This window comes from Suncus etruscus, chromosome 8, assembly GCF_024139225.1.
Source record: "Suncus etruscus isolate mSunEtr1 chromosome 8, mSunEtr1.pri.cur, whole genome shotgun sequence".
Classification (NCBI taxonomy): domain Eukaryota; kingdom Metazoa; phylum Chordata; class Mammalia; order Eulipotyphla; family Soricidae; genus Suncus; species Suncus etruscus.
The window spans coordinates 44,645,535-44,661,352 of record NC_064855.1 but is presented as its reverse complement, the minus strand read 5'-3'; the positions used below and the strand labels follow the sequence as shown (position 1 = coordinate 44,661,352).

General features: G+C 45.7%; 1 protein-coding gene across 1 annotated transcript in view; it reads left to right on the top strand.

Annotated features, from left to right (window-relative positions):
* Positions 1-15,102, top strand: part of SLC7A1 (solute carrier family 7 member 1) — a 33,667-nt gene extending 18,565 nt beyond the window's left edge. The window contains exons 6-13 of the mRNA XM_049778896.1: positions 3,428-3,549; positions 4,113-4,335; positions 4,996-5,135; positions 7,327-7,429; positions 9,219-9,436; positions 9,698-9,864; positions 10,466-10,574; positions 11,343-15,102. Coding sequence (XP_049634853.1) covers positions 3,428-3,549; positions 4,113-4,335; positions 4,996-5,135; positions 7,327-7,429; positions 9,219-9,436; positions 9,698-9,864; positions 10,466-10,574; positions 11,343-11,446 — 1,186 coding nt within the window. The 3' untranslated portion in view covers positions 11,447-15,102. The remainder of the gene's footprint in view (positions 1-3,427; positions 3,550-4,112; positions 4,336-4,995; positions 5,136-7,326; positions 7,430-9,218; positions 9,437-9,697; positions 9,865-10,465; positions 10,575-11,342) is intronic.
* The last annotated feature ends 716 nt before the right edge of the window (positions 15,103-15,818 follow it).

Here is a 15,818-nt window from a genome sequence, read left to right as displayed (position 1 = left end):
AAGGAAAGTATTCTAGTATTCTGGAAAAGTCTCCTCATTCTGAATCTAAAATTGTATATAATTTAGGGTTACTAATTAGATTCACTAAATTCAGCCCTTTTTTTTTTCATTTTTTTAAAATTTCATAACCAAACTCAAAATTCTGTATTTGGAGGCACTTTTTTTCTTCTATACTATGGTGATCACTTTATTTTAAAGTGTGAAATTTCTATTGGATAACTTAGAAGAACCATGTGAAACTTTCGGCAGACTTTAATAGAAGGATTGTAGAACTACTACTAGTATCAACATAGCTTGATGGTGCTAATGTTTACTTTTTCTCAGGCAGACTTTGGCTATTTTCTTGGGCAGACTTGGCAACCACAGATTTGGGCTGTTTCAGCCATGAAAAGTAGACATCCTGTCACCCTATGTCTCTAGCTTGGAAAAGCACCTTGACTGAATAGCAGGTGCCCACAGCCTGCCAACCTGTACTTCACCACAAACTTTCAAGGTCAGGCTTAGATTATCTAGGAAGTAAAGACCAAACAATTCTTTGGTACCCTTTACCAGCATTTCAGATGAATTAAATTTAAAACTGGGGTGCTGAGTTTTTTATCTTGAAGGTCACACTCATCTTTCCTCAGGGATCACTCCTGACCATGCTCAAAAAATTGTGTCTGGTGCTGGGAATCAAACCTGGGTCAGTCATTTGCAAGGCAAGCCCTATACTACCATTCCGACCCCAAAGCATCCTGGATTTTTAACTGGCTAAAGGTTTGATGGTGCTGATAAAGAGAGCACTCCAGTGTAGTGACTTTTGATTGCTGTCACTGGTCCTGGGATGAGAGGGACCTAGTTGTCCACTTGGTTGTTCCTGCATCCACTAGGTCACACAGTGCAGGCTGTGTGCGTGGAGCTGGTTCCACTTTCCCAGGAAGGAAAAGAACAGGATGGAGGATGTAAGAGCATGTACTCTCTCTGCCTGGATTCTCCCAGCCATAATCCTGGAGGAGCCACAGATGCCTCTGAGAGAGGCTGAGAAGTGAGAGTTCTACATCCGGGATTACCAGATGGTCACGTGCCAGTTTAGGAGCTTCTGGTCTGATCACATGCAGATGTGTCACCACTAGGAGGCAAAGATAAAACTTGTGACCAAAAAGCCTACAGCCTCTCAATCCCATGCAGTTAACAACTCAAACAAAATGGTCATTTCCTTTAGGGGACAAAACTCTTATTTCAGCACAGTATTGGTACACCGTCCTGTCACAAGCCTTTACCAGTTCTATTTCTTCTACATTTCTTGGTGTCTGGAGTCAAGCCAATTCAAAGTGTGCTTTGAAGTCCCCTTGAAACCTCGGGGCCTGTTTTACTGGTTTCTTTTTATAGAGCAGGCTTCATGCTAGAGGGCATTTCTTGTTTCCTGGCTGCTGGCAGAGATCTGATTTTATTATTTTAATAAAGAGATTTTCCACCTGAGGATATTTTGCTTTTCTGGGTGCTCAGGCATCATGGCCTAGTGATGAAGAACAAGACTGGTCACCCAGAGGAGTGGCATTTGTGGCTTGGCTCCCAGATTTTCAGTGAGACCCTTTTGCTTACAGTTGCCTCTACCTTAGGGGCATTACCTCTCCAATTAGCAGATCTATTTTAGAATCACATGACTGGGCTTACCTTCCTTTTTGATTTTATGAAACCCTGAACTGCTTTTTTTTCTCCCTACCCTTCTTCTATCCATAAACATGTGTTTCTGAAAGTCCTACATGAAATTGCTGTCCCTCTGAGATAGTGGCATTTCCTCCCACCCCATCCACATGTGGACTCAGGCTGGGTGGATTCTGAGGTGTTTCTGTGGCCACAGAGCGGTGGTGTATGGCTGCCCATTTTTGTGGCTGGCCAACAAGTCTCACAAGTCTCTCCTGGCATGCCTAGCTTTCCTACACAGTGTCCCATAAACTGGCCATTCTCAGAATCAGAGGGAAGCATCTGTTTTATACAGCATCCTCCTAAGAACATGGTGTCAGCTGGTGCCAGTTGGGCAGGGTGGATATCTCAGATAGTGTTGGCTTCTACAAGTTAAAGCTAAATTCTCTTCAGGCATCACAGCAGGCAGGCAGTGTAACTGGTGGCTCTTCTCACCTGGCACTCTGTGAGACAAGTCTCTAGCAGCTGTGGCCAGGACCCATACTTCTTAAGCCACCTGAGTTCCCAGGTGATGACTCTCAGCCTCCTCAATGCATTAGAAGGATTTCTTGGGAGACATGCACTATGTCTACTCCTTGGAGCTCTAGCATCCAAGAAATAAAAGTGTATTCTCCGCGGCCTAGTGCCTCCTCCAGAGTGTTGCTATCCCTTCTATGTTGCATCTGTAGGAGACAACAAATGTTCTCTTTGTGGGTGGCAGGTAAAGAAGTTACAAGACTGTGGGGAAAGCTGAGCCTGAGAAATGCTGTCTCTGCTGCTCCTTCATTTCTGTTCTTACACTGTCGAACTGGAGCTGAATGTATGCAGTTCTAGGGAGTATTACAGGCTGTAGGGAGTGGACCAGGACAAATGCCAGCTCTTCTTGTCAGGGCCATACTCACTAGGTGCTTCAGCCTGCTCACAACCCCGTCTGTATGCATAACTTTATAGGGGACATGCCCAATCTGACCAGAGACAGTAGAGCTCATAGAAGTATCTGTAGTGCCCAGGGAGATGATAAATGGCATAGAGAATTTGCACTGTCCCAGTTTGATCCCTGAAATGACAAAGTTACCAAGTACCAAGCCCCCCCCCCCCCCCAAGTACCACCAGCATATACCTGGAGGTTCAGAACATTATAGGGCTGGTCTGTATCCCTGGGCCTACAATTGAACCCCTGGTCTGGTTGACCAATAATTTTAGGGGGATGACACAACCAATCCCCCAGCACTAGTAAAGGTATTCCAAGCCCACTAGGAGTGATATCTTTGAGCAGAACCAAGAGTAAGTCCTGACACCACTGGTGTGACTTAAAACCAAGCAAAACCATAAATAAATAAATAAATAAAATAACAAAACGAAATATACAAAAATATCAACAACAAAGAATTTATGTTTCAACCTCATATCTTTGGCATTGTTTGAGACTTGAGTTTCTGGTGATCACTGTTAGAATTTAGGGGAAGGGACCATTGTAGTGACAGCTTTCTGGGGATCCTGGGGCAGAAGCCACATTACCTGGGTTTCCCACTCTTTTCTTGGACATTTTATCCTCCTCCCCCCACTTAGCCCCTGCGTTGTCTATGTTTAGAGACTGCTTCTAGGGATCTACTGGTTCTGGACCACAAAAATGGCAGGTGTCAGATGTGACTACGGTCCTGAAGCCAGGACCTAGTGGGATGAGTATGTTTGCAATGGCATCTTGTTAGAGCTGTGATATTTAACTGTTTTTTTTTGTTGTTGTTGTTTTTATGTTTTTGTCTAGTGACACTCAAGTTGGGGATCCTGGTGCTGGAGGATTCATGCCCTTTGGCTTCTCTGGTGTCCTGTCAGGGGCAGCAACCTGCTTCTATGCCTTTGTGGGCTTTGACTGCATCGCCACCACAGGTGCGGCCATATATGTGCCCTTCACTCTCCCAAATAGATGGGGCATCTTCACCATAAGCCATGCATTTCCTTCCTCTGGCATATGCCAGTTGTCACTCTTCCATGCTTGGCTGATGTGTCATTTGTAGCTTTCTGCCAGTCTTTTCCTCCTTTTATCACTTCCGAACTGGCAGTTTATGACAGGAAACTGCCATGCTCTGACTAATGTGTCTGCTGCCAAAGGGAATGCTACTGAAAACTCAAGCTCATGTCTGAGGGTCACCCCAGAAGACATGCAGAAGACAAGAAAGAATAAATACTGTCAGAAGGCTGACAGGGGGCAGTCACTCACCACAGAGCTTCCATGATTTTCTCTGCCAGAGTAAATGTGTTATTTCCCCTGGCTGAAGCATTATGGTGGGTTAGAGAGTTTTGTTCCTGGGTGCGCGCATCCTGTGGTTGGTCCTTCAGGGCCATGTTGCAGCCTGGAAGTCCTGGTCTGCCTGCAGGACCCTGGTCTGTGAGGCTGCTATGGATGCCCTATGGATGCCTGTGGTCTTTCCATGACTTCTTGCTGTTTGCAGGTGAGGAAGTCAAGAACCCTCAGAAGGCAATCCCTGTGGGGATCGTGGCATCCCTCTTGATCTGCTTCGTAGCTTACTTTGGGGTGTCAGCCGCCCTCACGCTCATGACGCCATACTTCTGCCTGGACAAGGACAGTCCACTACCTGATGCCTTCAAACATGTGGGCTGGGATGGAGCCAAGTATGCAGTGGCTGTGGGCTCCCTCTGCGCCCTTTCTACCAGGTGAGAAGTCTAAGGCTATTGAAGGGAGATGTGGGTCAGGGCCACAGAAAGCTGAGTGTGGTTACTGGGACCTTATTAAAACACTTGGACTACAACAAGCCCTGATGGGTGGTTTCCTTTGCTGTTGCTCTCAGTTATGTCAAGAGACGATTTGGGTGGATTTTCTGTCCCTGGTGTTGGTCAGAGGGCTATGCCTCTCTGAAGACTGTTTTGAGTTTGACAATAAGGCTGAAGGCTACCTTGAAAGACGAGTGGTAATATCATGTCTTTTATTATTTCCTTTAGCCTGTATAAACAGGAAATATTTGCTAACTATTGACTTATCCCAAAGAAATCCTCAAGGGCAAAGAATGCATTTTATTTCTTGTTTTCAGCTAGAAGTGATTATAAGAATAAAAGGAGAATTCCCTTTTCCTCAAACTGAAGACTAGAATTCCATGCTAGTTTATGAATCACATCACCAATATTCTCACTGCATATATACAGTAAACTATTCTTGGAGCTAGCTGGTCTGTACAGTTCTGAAATCTTTAGTCTTAGGCTTCACACAGTTTGGAGGAGGTGGAAGGATCCGGTGAAAATTGGAGGTTCCCTGTCCAAAAGTATGAGTTACAGCTATGATCTGGTTTTGTAATTAATTTCCTTTGCTTCCCATTCTAGTCTTTTAGGCTCCATGTTTCCCATGCCTCGTGTCATTTATGCCATGGCTGAAGATGGGCTGCTTTTTAAGTTTTTGGCTAAAATCAACAATAGAACCAAGACTCCAGTAATTGCCACAATAACTTCTGGGATCATTGCCGGTAAGAAATAGAAGAAATGCTGTTATTTTAATGACTGAGCTAATATTTCCTGAAGAATAGAACTTGACCTGTGCCAATCTCTTAAGTACTGTTGTATGTGGTCTCCTTCAAACTTTTTTTTATACTGGGACCTGGTTTATTGCAAATGAAAGACAGTTTTCCTAGGGACCACAGAAGGCACTCTGAGAACTCTCTTTTTATCTCATTGAAGAGGACATATAATATACATCAGTCCTTCAGAGTCCTTTGTCCCCATCACACTCTATTTTTTGTTTTTTGTTTTTGTGTTTTGTTTTTGGGCCATGCCCAATGGTACTCAGGGTTCTGCTCTCAAGAATCACTTCTGGTGGTACTTAGGGAATCACATGGTATTCCCTAAGTTGGGGATTGAATCCTAATTGTCTGTGAAAGGTAAGCACCCTACCCCTATACTATTGCTCCAGCCCTTTTTTTCCCCTTTTCTAAATATTTGCCTGAGTAGACTTAGATTAGGTGACATTCTTGACATCCTCGTGTATGACACCAGCCAAGAGAGGCAAATTTTGTCATGACTGGAAATTCTTTGTCCATGTAGCCTCGTACTTGGCTTATCTAGTAACCAAGAACCCATCTGATCAGTATTCCATAGACTGCACTTTTCTAGGAGCTGTCAAACGGGTTTCTGAGGAAGCCCGAGTTGATGAATGCAGAACAGTGGAGGGTTATCACTGGTTGTAAAATGATTTTAAATCTGTACTTAAATGTTTCCTCCACAAGAAGCCAATTTTGACCAATGAGACCAGTGGATAGAAGATTACTTTGAGCTGTGTGGTTTTCAGAACCCACCAGTTAAAGAGAAAGGGACCCACAATGTCTGAAAACATGCACACGCACCTGTCATTTGTTTTCTACATTTCCTTCTTAGGTGATTTTATAACCTCAGGTGGTAGCAACTATTTTTCCAGAAAACAGATGTGCAGTGGAGGCTCAGAGAGCATATAGAAAGGGGCAAACAAGCAAGCTACAAGCAGACTCTCAGTACAGCTGGTTCCTTCCAGGGTGTCCACAGAGCAGTGGGTCTTTGTGGTTAATAGGGTCACTTGATTCCAGCCATTGTTTTGTACCACAGGGACCTGTCAAGTTGCCATTGGTAAGATACTTGACCATGTAAATGGATCAATTATTGTCAGTAGTAGTTATGCCCTTAGCAAACAGTACCTGTTTTATAAATGAACATTTTGTATGGATTGGCTGCACGATTCTGTCTTTTCAAGAGTGACTGCAAGTCATCAGTTTATGGAATGCTGTATGTCAAAACGTAATTATGTTTTAGATGTTAAGGAATTGAAATAGTTTTTTTCCATTAGTATTTACATGTCATTTGATCGTATTTCCTATGTTGATTAAGGAGATTAAGCTATGATCTTTAAAGTGTCCATAAAATACCTGCATTCAATAAATCAGGGATTTACCCTTCCTTATCTTTTCATTTGATGGGAATGGTCAATCAGTCTTTGGCTTTCTGAGATCACTTTACAGGCAGAGAATTTGTCTCAAGTTCCTCTGTGAGTGGTACTATAGCATCTGTGGCCTGCACACTTGGACACTGTTCTAATTCTACAGAAGGTCCTTGTTCTTTAGTCCTTTATTTTTTTCTCAATTTAAATTTATTTTGGGTGCAGAGAACTATAGGTTCTTGGGGTCATTGTGGAATGTGTAATGGTTTTGTATTTATATATTTTGTGTGGATCATATGGGACTTAAATATATTCCAAAGTAGGTTTACCAAGTTAATTTTCTAATGGGAAAGTTGACATATAAACACTCACATTAAAAAGACACACATATACTCAGTCAAATTACAAAGGATTTTCCAATTAGATACTATGCTTAATTTTATTTTCTAGAAATGAGGTCTTGGGAGCTAGAGTATAGTACAGTGTGTAGTACTTGCCTTGCATGCAGCCAACTGGGTTCAATCCTCAGCATGGCAGTTGTTCCCTCTGCCCTACCCAGAGTGTTCTCTGAGCACAGAGCCAGTAGTAAACCCTGAGCACTGCCAGGTGTGACCCAAAAACAGAAGAAGGAGTAAAGGGTCAAGTAAAAATCAGCATCTTTTGAGTTCTTGAATGACTTGAGTCAGTGGTGAGGGGGTGACTCTACTTTGGGGTGTTGAGTGATACTCATGGATCTGGTTTTTGTTTTCTCCCAGCGGTGATGGCTTTCCTCTTTGACCTGAAAGACTTAGTCGACCTCATGTCCATTGGCACTCTCCTGGCTTATTCTTTAGTGGCTGCCTGTGTGTTGGTCTTACGGTATGTACAACTTCTCAGGGTTCATTCACAAGTACAAATGCCCCTTGCTGACCTTTTTCATTTTAAGTTAGCAGTTTCCATGATGTGTGATTTTTCAGGTTGGTGAAACTGCCACAGGGCAGATCTTGTGATCAACCGCATCCTCAAAGTGGGCCTGCAGTGGTCTCACTCTCTGTGAAGGCTTTCTGTCTCATCTTTCTGGCTGCAGTTAGGAGGGTAAAGATAGATTCTCAACTCAACTATAGGACCTAGATCTTGAGATCAGAATTTTTGAAGGCTTAGAGTCATCATTACAATCTGTTTCTAATCTTAGTACAAAGTGTACTGGGAAATGGCCCAGGTAGAAATGGGGATGGCCAAAAGAAACAAAGTTCATTGTGATCAACTGTGAGGCAGATTTCTGTGATGCTTCTTGTAGGGCACTAAGTGGCCATGTAAGGGAGGGAAGGCCTTTTACATTTTGTTTTAGCCTTGTTGGAGCAGGCCAAGGCCTGTGGTCAGTTGTAATAAAGCTGTTCTTTGCCTTTGTGTTCTGGGACTCAGAGGTACTACCTGCCTCCCAAGCAGACCATCACCCCATAGCTCCAGTTCTCTCTTGGGGATGACCCAGAAAAACATTTAGTATTTTTTATGAGAATATGTGCTCATGGAGAGAATGCTAACCACCTAGCAAGAGCCTTCTTATATCTTTTTGGGTACTTTATTCTTGCAAGGCCAGAGTCTCCATTTCTAATGTGACCAGCAGCTAATTTATGGCTAAAGCGTGGCTGAGTCTTAATCGAGGCTCAGTAATTTTGGTATTAATGGTTGTTTCCTGAGCACTTGATCACTTTCCCCAGGGCCTAACACAGGATTCTCCTCTGAGGACTCCCCTTTCAAAATGGATTGAATAATATCACACAAATGAATCTGAAAAACATGGTTGAATATACTTAGACTTACTTGTAGTAGTCATTTTGTGTAAAATAATTTATAAAGCACTCTGTTTCAGAGCTGCTGGAAAAGATTTGACCTTTGTTCACCTGGGGTGGGAAGATAAGGAGCCTCCTTTGAAATGAAAGGTTTCCTTGAAGCTTGTGTCTCGGAAACCATGCTTTAGGCAACATCTTTCTTTCAACTCTGTAGTTATTTATTTCAAGGCACTCTGAGCTTTAAAAATAAATCGATCTAACTAAGTCACACAGTATCAACCTGGAAACATATTTGTTTTTGCTCTGCACCAAATAGGAACCAGATATTATTACTGCTTTCTATTTCTGACCTTGTAGATGATCCTCACATCAACAGCTTTATTGGAAATATTTGGTATCCTCAGCATTCTTAGAATGGACAGAGCAAGAAAACCTGTTTTAGAACATTCCTCTGGGCTAATTTATGTTCATGTTGGCTCAAAACAAAAGCATCAAGGAGATTATTGCTTAGAAGCAGGGTCAGCAGAAGAGATGACCTCCTCTATGTCTTCCTGGCTATGGAATGCACTGATACTTTCATTCTACCTAAGTTATCCCTGTGTCCTGGCCAACTGAATTTTAGAGGCCTACTAAGAACTTGAGTTCCTCAGGGATGGAGTGATAGTACAGCAGGTCAGGCTTTTGCTATGCATGTTGCTGACCTGAGTTCTATCCCCAGCGATCCATATGGCTCTCTGAGAGTACTGCCAGTTGTGATCCCTAATCACAGAGTTAGGAATAAGCTCTAAGCATTTGCTAGGCATAGCCCCAAAACAAGAACATATTGTTACACTTAGTTTAGGAAAAGTCTGGTGCTCATGAAATACACTTTCTTATAGGTATCAACCAGAGCAACCTAACCTGGTTTACCAGATGGCCAGAACCACTGATGAGATAGATCAAGTGGATCAGAATGAACTGGTGAGCACAAGTGATTCCCAGACTGGCTTCTTACCAGAAGTACAGAACTGTTCTCTGAAAATGATACTTTCGCCCCAAAACAAGGAGCCTACCAAATTCTCCGGGCTAATTGTCAACATTTCAACCAGCCTCATTGGTAAGAGCATACACTTCTAAGTGTTTGGGATAGAAATGGGTGGTTTTTGGCCTATGAGGCATCAAGGGGGACTGTGAGACAATAGTGGCATCAGTTACTCTTATCTGGACTGTAGCGATGCCTACAGAAAACACTTCCTTCCCCAGAAACATCCTTTTGGTGAGAACTGGGGTTATTTGTGGAAACTTGAGAAATGAGTGAGTTGATTAATCTCTTTCATCCTCTATTTTTCTCTTTTTCCCTTCTATCTTATCCTCTCAGCGATTCTTATCATTACTTTCTGCATTGTGGCTGTGCTTGGCGGAAATGCTCTGAGCCAAGGCGAGTGGTGGGCCATCCTTATGCTGGCAGGATCTGTCCTTCTCTGTTCGATGGTCACCATCATCATCTGGAGGCAGCCTGAGAGCAAGACCAAGCTCTCATTCAAGGTGAGTCACAGGGCCATGCAGGCCTGTGGGGAGGGACCTGTCAGCCAGCCCACCTTGGCAAATGTGGATAGGGCCCACCCCAGCCCCTGTTCAGGAAGCTGGACCCTGGTCCTCAGATGGTATGTGGCATCTCATGCCCTGAGGCTTTCCTTAAGTCCACCCAAGTGGATCACATATCATTCCCAAGCCTGGGAGTGACTGAGGTGCCTTCATTTTTTAAGTGCATTTTGTGGAGGTCCCAGCCTGATTTTGCCCAGTGTCACCTAATTGCACCCAAGGTTCCTACTGCATTGAGTTTTTCTTGCACCTCCATGAACTGTCACCTCCTGTGCTTTCTTGAGTGGGAGAATCTAGAGAGTTTAGGGTCAGGGTTATTCGCCTTTGGGAAGATGCTAGTGTGACTCAATCTCGGGCTTTTCCGGGGTAGGGCCTATATGTTTTGTGGTGGCAGAGATGGCACCCACCCTTCACTCCATTTGCCCCTGAAAGTCTGGGTCTCTTTGGAGTGAAATGTCTTCTCCTGGGGCATCATCATGCTAACGAGGCAGCTGAATTCCCGTAATACCCTCACTTCTAAACACTGCCACCCCCTGCCTCTTAGGTGCCCTTCCTGCCAGTGCTGCCCGTCCTCAGCATCTTCGTCAATGTCTACCTCATGATGCAGCTCGACCGTGGCACCTGGGTCCGCTTTGCTGTGTGGATGCTGATGGGTATGTCAGGTTTAGGATGGTGGGGGCTCATGGCAGCTCCTCTCCCCCAATCCACTCAGTTCCTGTGCTGCTCCTTCGTCTACCTGTAGGGGAAGTGTGTGGCTCACTGTCCTCATTTTTGATTTTTGCTGCCCAAGAGAGAAGGTGAAATTCTTTCATTCTCACAGCATCTTGTCTGAGCGAGTTATTTCATGGGGTGAGAACAGATTGAGTTGACCATCTATGTGGCCTGGTGATTTTATCCCAATGGGAAATCTGACTGAGCCCCCAACTCAGCCTGTGTTTCCAACTTTCATCATCTGTGCTCCTCTTTGATTGTTTCTCACCCAAGCTTGTCTAGAGGACCGCCATGCTGTCTTCTGGTTTCTTTCTGGGGTGCTTCCTCTGGGGCTCTGTGTGACCTTCCAGTAAGGCTCAGTCTCCTGCATGCAGCTCATGGGGGGCTGTGGGGAGTGGCAGCACAGATCTGGGACTGCACCTTCTTTGCAATACCTGACCCCAGATTAGATTCTTGGCACTTCAGTAGTACCTTGTGGTTTCAGTGCCTTCTGCATCTGGTGGTTACTTGGAAGGAAACAATTAGGACATGTCCAGTGCTCTGAATGCTGGTAGGAACCTCAAGCCCATTGAGAATCCCTCACTGGTAGGGAACAGTGATGTCTGGAGTGTCCTGTCTCCCTGCTTGGTACACGTAGATGCAATGTGGAGACAGTGGCCCATGGATTTGCCACCCAGCTTGCTTTTCTCACACCTCTTCCTCATTCACAGGCTTCTCCATTTACTTTGGCTATGGGCTGTGGCACAGTGTGGAGGCATCGCTGGCCGCCGACCCAGCACGGACTCCTGACGACAATCTGGATCGCTGCAAGTGACCCACGGCACTGGGACCTGGTGGTGCCAGCAAACCCGGTGGGGCCTTGCCTTTGTCCAGAAGCTCTATGGGTGCCTGGTCACCCCCGCCCAGTTTGGGGACCGTGGCAGACACCCCTATGTGAGCAGCAGCTTAGCTCACAGCCCTGTGTCCCACTCAGAGTCACTCCACAGGGGACCACAGTGGTCTGCCACCACCACCACCACCACCCCCCAACTCCCAGGCCACTCTCCACACTCTTCTTGGACACAGGACAACAGCTGCTCCGATCTACTCACCGGCTCGGAAACTATGGCAGGAAGGAACCCCTTTTCTGCAGGCTTCCCCGGCACACTCCAGACTCAGCCCAGTGAGGCTTGGCCCCAGACAGCTGCCTGTTGTGCAAGATGTTCACAGAACACTGGTCCTTGACACAACTGTCCTCACAGAGGGGAACTTGGGTGCTTCACCTCGCTGGGACTTGTCAGAGGTGGGGGGACTGTGCTCCCCCTCCCTTTGCAGGCAGGGCTTAACCTTAGGGCTAGAACAGGTGTTCCCATGAGGCGTCTGTTTCTGCCTCTGCTCCTTCCTGCCTGAGCTTGGGGAGGTGGGCTCCTGTGCCCACATTTCCTCTCTCCCAAACCCCCCACCCCCGCTCTCGCTGCTTTCATCTTCGCCATAATATGACTCTGTCTTTGGAAGAGGAGTGAGGGGAGGCTGCAAGGCAGCCTTGGAAGCACCACTCATTTCCTATGGCTCATCGCCCCCACACATGGTTCTCCAAGGTATCTGGGACCCCTAGGTCAGAGGTGAGGATAACTAGGTTTTCAGCCACTTTCTGACACACTGTTGTCCTGAGCTGGAGGCTAATAAAAGCCTATAGCCCTAGGAGAAAGACGGAGGAACAGTCAAGTGTCCAGTCTCTGGGCAGAGTGAAACTCAGGGACTGGGAGGCGATGGGTGTGTGGATGCCCCTGACAACACCTGAGCTGAATTTCAGCCCCCTAAGACATTGGAATTGAAGGATGGGAAGCAGCTCAAGGCCATGATGGCACTGATGTCTCCCTTTCTCAGAGAGTTCTTGCAGAGATGCCAGGAAGCTGCTGATCAGCCATTAGTAGGTGGATGCACTAGTGCCAGGGGCCTGGCCCTCCCTGCAGTCTGATCACCTTGCTGAAAGCTTCCTTCTCAGCAGAATCGGTGTATCTTCCAGAGGGAGGTAATCAGAACCCAAAGCTTAGATTCCCAAAGAAAGGTATTAAATTTATGCAGAGTGGTGCTGTACAATATTTTGACAAACACTTAACTTATTTTGGGATGGCTTTGGTTGCCTGTTAACGTTTGTTTGCTCAATATTCTTGATATTTTTTCTTCCTCGGTAAAGAGAGCCTGAGGGGAAGGCTATGTCCAAGAGCAGTGGAGGAGCAGAAGCTTCAATTCTTTATCACTTTCTCTTCGTGGCTGCAATTTCCCTGTAAGATGGCAGCCAGCAGATTGTTTACAGTTGACATTTCAGCAAGCAGCAGCAATTATACTGCAACCAGAGCCCAGTAAGAACCCTACTGAGCAGAGGATGCATGGGGGGAATGTGGCAAGCAGTAGCCCTGCTGACATGCTTTCATTCAGTGCTTTTCATATGCTTGCCCCAGGGCTCTTTGCTTGCACATATCAGGGTAGGGTAGAATTTTGTTTGGACTCTTGACCCATCTTTCCCGCTACTAATCTACCCCACCCCCACCCCCATGGCCTCACACACTTGCACCCAAGTTGCCCCATGCTTGTGCATCTATTGGCTTCACCCTAACAGCCTCTTCCCCAGATAGGAATAGGATTCTCTTTCACAGCTTGGCCAGTGTTTTTCTTCACCATTAGAGGTTCCACATTTCTAAGAACACACCCTTTAATAGTTTCATGTCTGTGTTCCCAAACGAAAGACTCTTAGTGGAAGGACCCCTTTTCACCTCTTTCTGGCTTCCATGACCCCACACCTTGTATGAAAACTCAAGCAAAAGCTGAATCTCCACTGAAGAAAAAGGGGTGAGGGGAGTCTCATCTTGGTGGACCCTCTGTATACCCCACCCCACCTACTCATACCTCCTCAGCCTGGCTTTGGCCATATTTGCTTTTTTGAGCCAAGAGGAAGAAGTGAGAGATTCCGTGTTCTCTGGTCCATCCAAGAGAGATGCTTAAAATGTGCCATGCTCCAACAGTTTCAAATCCCCAGACTTGGGGTTTGCTGCTGCAGATCTTTCACCACTCAGCTGACCTCCCACCATGCTACACTCAAACTTAAGTCCCTGCCACAGAGCCCCAATGCCCACAGCATTTCCTTTTGTGCTGTTCATCCTGGGCACGCCTTCCTTGACTTTGCCAGGGCAACTTTAGTCGAAAAAACCCACCTGGCTCTGTTGGGCCCCACGTTGGCACATTCAGAGCAGATGGCCCCATTGGCATCCAAGAACTACCACTGACGATGGTAGTGAGGGGTCTCCAGGTCATGCCGATTCCCTAGGTGGTCTAGGATGGATGTTGCAGGATGTGGCACAGCCACCCTCTGCCATGAGGGTCGATGCTGCTGTGTCGGACTGTTCTGAGTTAATGAGATGGAGCTATGTTGGTTCCGTTTAATTGTTCTGCATCATTTAAAGTGTACATTTGCCATAAAACTGAGTTTTGTATGTGAGACTAGGGTGAGTGAGCTCTATGTACATTTTTGTCAGATTTACATGGAAATAAGTTGTGGATTTTTTTTTACAATGAAATACTTTTTGAAAAGCTACACTTCATATTTCCTTATTGCTTTCATGCCTTATGTACTTATAAGGCAAGAAAATAACCTGATTTTTGTATTCTTTCTAGCCCAGAGTCTTTGAGCCTGGTGCTTCACTGAGTGGCAGTGTTCTCTGGAGGGAGGGTGGGAGGGAGGGAGAGGAGTGTCCGGGTGCAGCCCTTCTACAGCTCCCCGAGAGTGGGCTGCTTGGCTGAAGCCCACCGGAAGAGCCTTTGACTGAGCTCTGAAGTCCAGCAGGATGTCCGCAGGGTCTGAACTGCTCACCAATGCAGGTAGCAGTGCCACAAAGATGCTTTCAGACTTTGTTAATTTATTAACAGGGTATATGAATAATTCATGATTCTTAATGACAAGCCTTTATGTTTGGGACTCATTTTCTTATCTGAAATGTTGTTAGATATATATGTATATATTTAAATAAATTTCCTGCTTTAAGTTGTGCCTTTTAAAGTCAACGGGTCTGAGGAGCACAAGCATGATGGTCCCTGAGGGATGGTTTATTGTCAAACCTGAATAGCTGTGGGTTTTGGAAGTCAGCATTTCTTCTCCTGAACATGGAGCTGTTATTAAAAGAATTGAGTGGATTTTTTATTATGTAAATTGTGTAATTTTTTTGCTTGTTCTATTTTTCTAATAGTTTTCTTAGTTTCTTATACTTGTACTACTCAATTTAGATTTCTGATGCTAAATGCCGATCAGGTTGATTTCTGCTGCTCCGTTTGTATTTTGTTTTCAGAGTAAGCATAGATGTTCATAGTCTTTAAAAACTGTGAAACTCGTATCCCATATTTGCAGACATGTTGCAAAATTTACGTTGTTAAATCAATTTTTTTGTGGTACAGTATCCCATGCCTCTGCGAGTTCTAATAAATTCTATCTGCCTTTCATGCGCCTGTGCCTCAAGATTTACAGCAGCACTCCCAGGTTGGGGTGGGGGATGCCCATGAAGGGAGTCCCTTTGTTTCTTCAGTCTCTTCCTGGGTTCCCAAAGCTGAAAATACTCCATTATGCCTGCCATCTGTTCTAAAGGTCTCTCAACCAGAGTGCCCTGAGACCCCTCTTCTATTTGAGACTCACTTGCATTTGAGCCCCAGAGGTACTTGACACCTGCTAAATGCTCTTGGTGGAAGAATTGGGGGTGTGTGTGGTGCAGCTAGCCCCCCTCAATCTCTGCGCATTTAGGGTGCTAATAATGTCTTAAGTGGCCCACAGCCCCGGAGATGCTGGTAGAAGGAGGGAAGTTGTGATCCTGTAGGGTCTCTTCCTCCTCGAGAAAAGCTTGTTTTGGCCCTGGAAGTTCAGTTGTGTGGGCCTTAGGACGGAGATGTGGGGTTGTGAATGTAGAGCTTTGGTTTGGTTTCTCGGGATCACGGAATTAAGAGAAGGAATTAAGTAGGGAGACACACGATGCTCCACTACCTTTGAGCCGGCCTTGCGGTCCAGAACACGGAGCTATGCAAGCTCCCAGGCTTAAGCCACCGGCAGGCCTATGCAGTGTGTGCTGTGCGGACACCCGCCTCCATCCCCGAGTCACCCCCAAGGCCGACTGTTGCAGGGCGCCAGCGAATCTTCAGGAGAGCCTGAAGTCCATCTCTTCGCCTCG